This window comes from Arachis ipaensis, chromosome B03 (assembly GCF_000816755.2).
Source record: "Arachis ipaensis cultivar K30076 chromosome B03, Araip1.1, whole genome shotgun sequence".
NCBI classification, from domain to species: Eukaryota; Viridiplantae; Streptophyta; class Magnoliopsida; order Fabales; family Fabaceae; genus Arachis; species Arachis ipaensis.
The window spans coordinates 47,878,553-47,880,298 of NC_029787.2; the positions used below are offsets into that span (position 1 = coordinate 47,878,553).

At 36.8% G+C, this 1,746-nt stretch overlaps 1 protein-coding gene across 1 annotated transcript; it reads left to right on the top strand.

Moving 5' to 3' along the window:
* Positions 536-1,542, top strand: LOC107634437 (auxin-binding protein ABP19a-like). Its single transcript, XM_016337942.2, has one exon. The coding sequence runs from the start codon at positions 606-608 to the stop codon at positions 1,239-1,241; it is 636 nt and encodes a 211-aa protein (XP_016193428.1). The 5' UTR covers positions 536-605; the 3' UTR covers positions 1,242-1,542.

The following is a 1,746-nucleotide window of genomic DNA, read 5'->3' on the forward strand; positions in this document are numbered from 1 at the left end:
ACTTGAATGATATATTAATTTTAAAAAAATGTAAAATATGAAAAAGTAGTTACTCAATGATGTTAAGCATTTATATATATAAAATTTAAATTAAATAAAAGTGTCTGTGGTTCTTAAAATTTAGAAAATATAATTAAATAAAAATTTAAAAAATAATATAATTAAATAATTAAATTTAAAAATTGATTAAAAGATAAACTTTAAAAGACAAATAGGATTTTTTATATAGAAATTATACCTAACAATTCAGTTCCAAAAATCACGCTAGAAAATTAGCTAGAGTACAAGGCACTGAAAGAAATAATCTTACAGCAATTTACAACATACACAGAAGATTACGCTTCCCAAATTCAAACCAAAAAGACTCTTCTTGTTATTACACTGATCACATGCATCGATTTCTAGTTCAAAATTTCTGTCGTTTCCACCCCTAGCTAGATTAACCAAAAAATCCCCTCAATTTTAACCAAGCCAGTAAATGCAAATGGTAAAGTTAAATGTATGTACACTCTCCCGCATTCCCACTTACAAATATATATACACACAACGAAGCCGATATGACAGAACCACACACACATACGTAGAAATTAAAACACTACAAAAAAATGAAGATGGTTCTCGCCGCTATCTTCTTAATATTTTCTCTCTTCACCTTCTCCCAGGCTTCCGTAGTAGATTTCTGTGTTGCTGACTACACAGCTCCCAACGGCCCTGCAGGGTATTCTTGTAAAAGTCCTGCAAAGGTCACCGTAGACGATTTCGTCTATAGTGGCCTTGGAGCCGTTGGAAACACCTCAAACATCATAAAAGCCTCTGTGACGCCTGCATTTGATGCCCAGTTTGCAGGCGTCAACGGCCTTGGAATCTCCGCGGCCCGTTTAGACTTGGCACCAGGTGGAGTGGTACCACTCCACACGCACCCCGGTGCCTCGGAGCTCCTTGTTGTGGTGCAAGGAACGATCTGTGCAGGGTTCGTTTCTTCCGACAACACGGTGTATTTCAAGACCCTCAAGAAGGGAGATGTTATGGTGTATCCTCAAGGGCTTTTACACTTCCAACTCAATGGTGGTGGGACTCAGGCTTTGGCGTTTGTGAGCTTCAGCAGTGCCAATCCTGGACTTCAAATCTTGGACTTTGCGTTGTTCAAGAGTGATTTCCCAACTGAGTTGATAACGCAGACAACTTTTCTTGATGCTGCTCAGGTGAAGAAGCTCAAGGGTGTGCTTGGAGGCTCAGGTTAATTGAGACATTAGTGAAGAGAGAAAATAGTGATTGTATTTGTTTTGTTTTGTTACGTTCAACTGAATTTGTTTCTTATTTGTGTGTTTTCGTTTTGGATTTAGTTCGTATTGCATGCATGTAAAACTAGTAGGATCCTCCTCCTTTTGTATGGTTTCTTTGTGCCAATGTAAGTTTGTCTTAACGGGAAATAACTTGTAGTTTAATGTGTTTGGTTGGTAGGATTAAAAACGCATGCTCATCTAATGGATGAATTTCGTGTATGATTTTACTTGTATTATAATTCATTTCGTCTTGTGATTATGCGCGCTTCTGAACGGAGCCATGGATGGCAAACAGTGCAGCCATGAAATTTAACAATAATGTAGCTATCTCTATGGCTTATAATGATGACCATATTCCTACGTTTTCCGCTGCATCTGTTTTGGAGAAGAAGCCACTCACGTAAAGATGTCTAAAATATATTTTTTTAAAGATATTTTTTAACAATTAAAATTTAATACATGT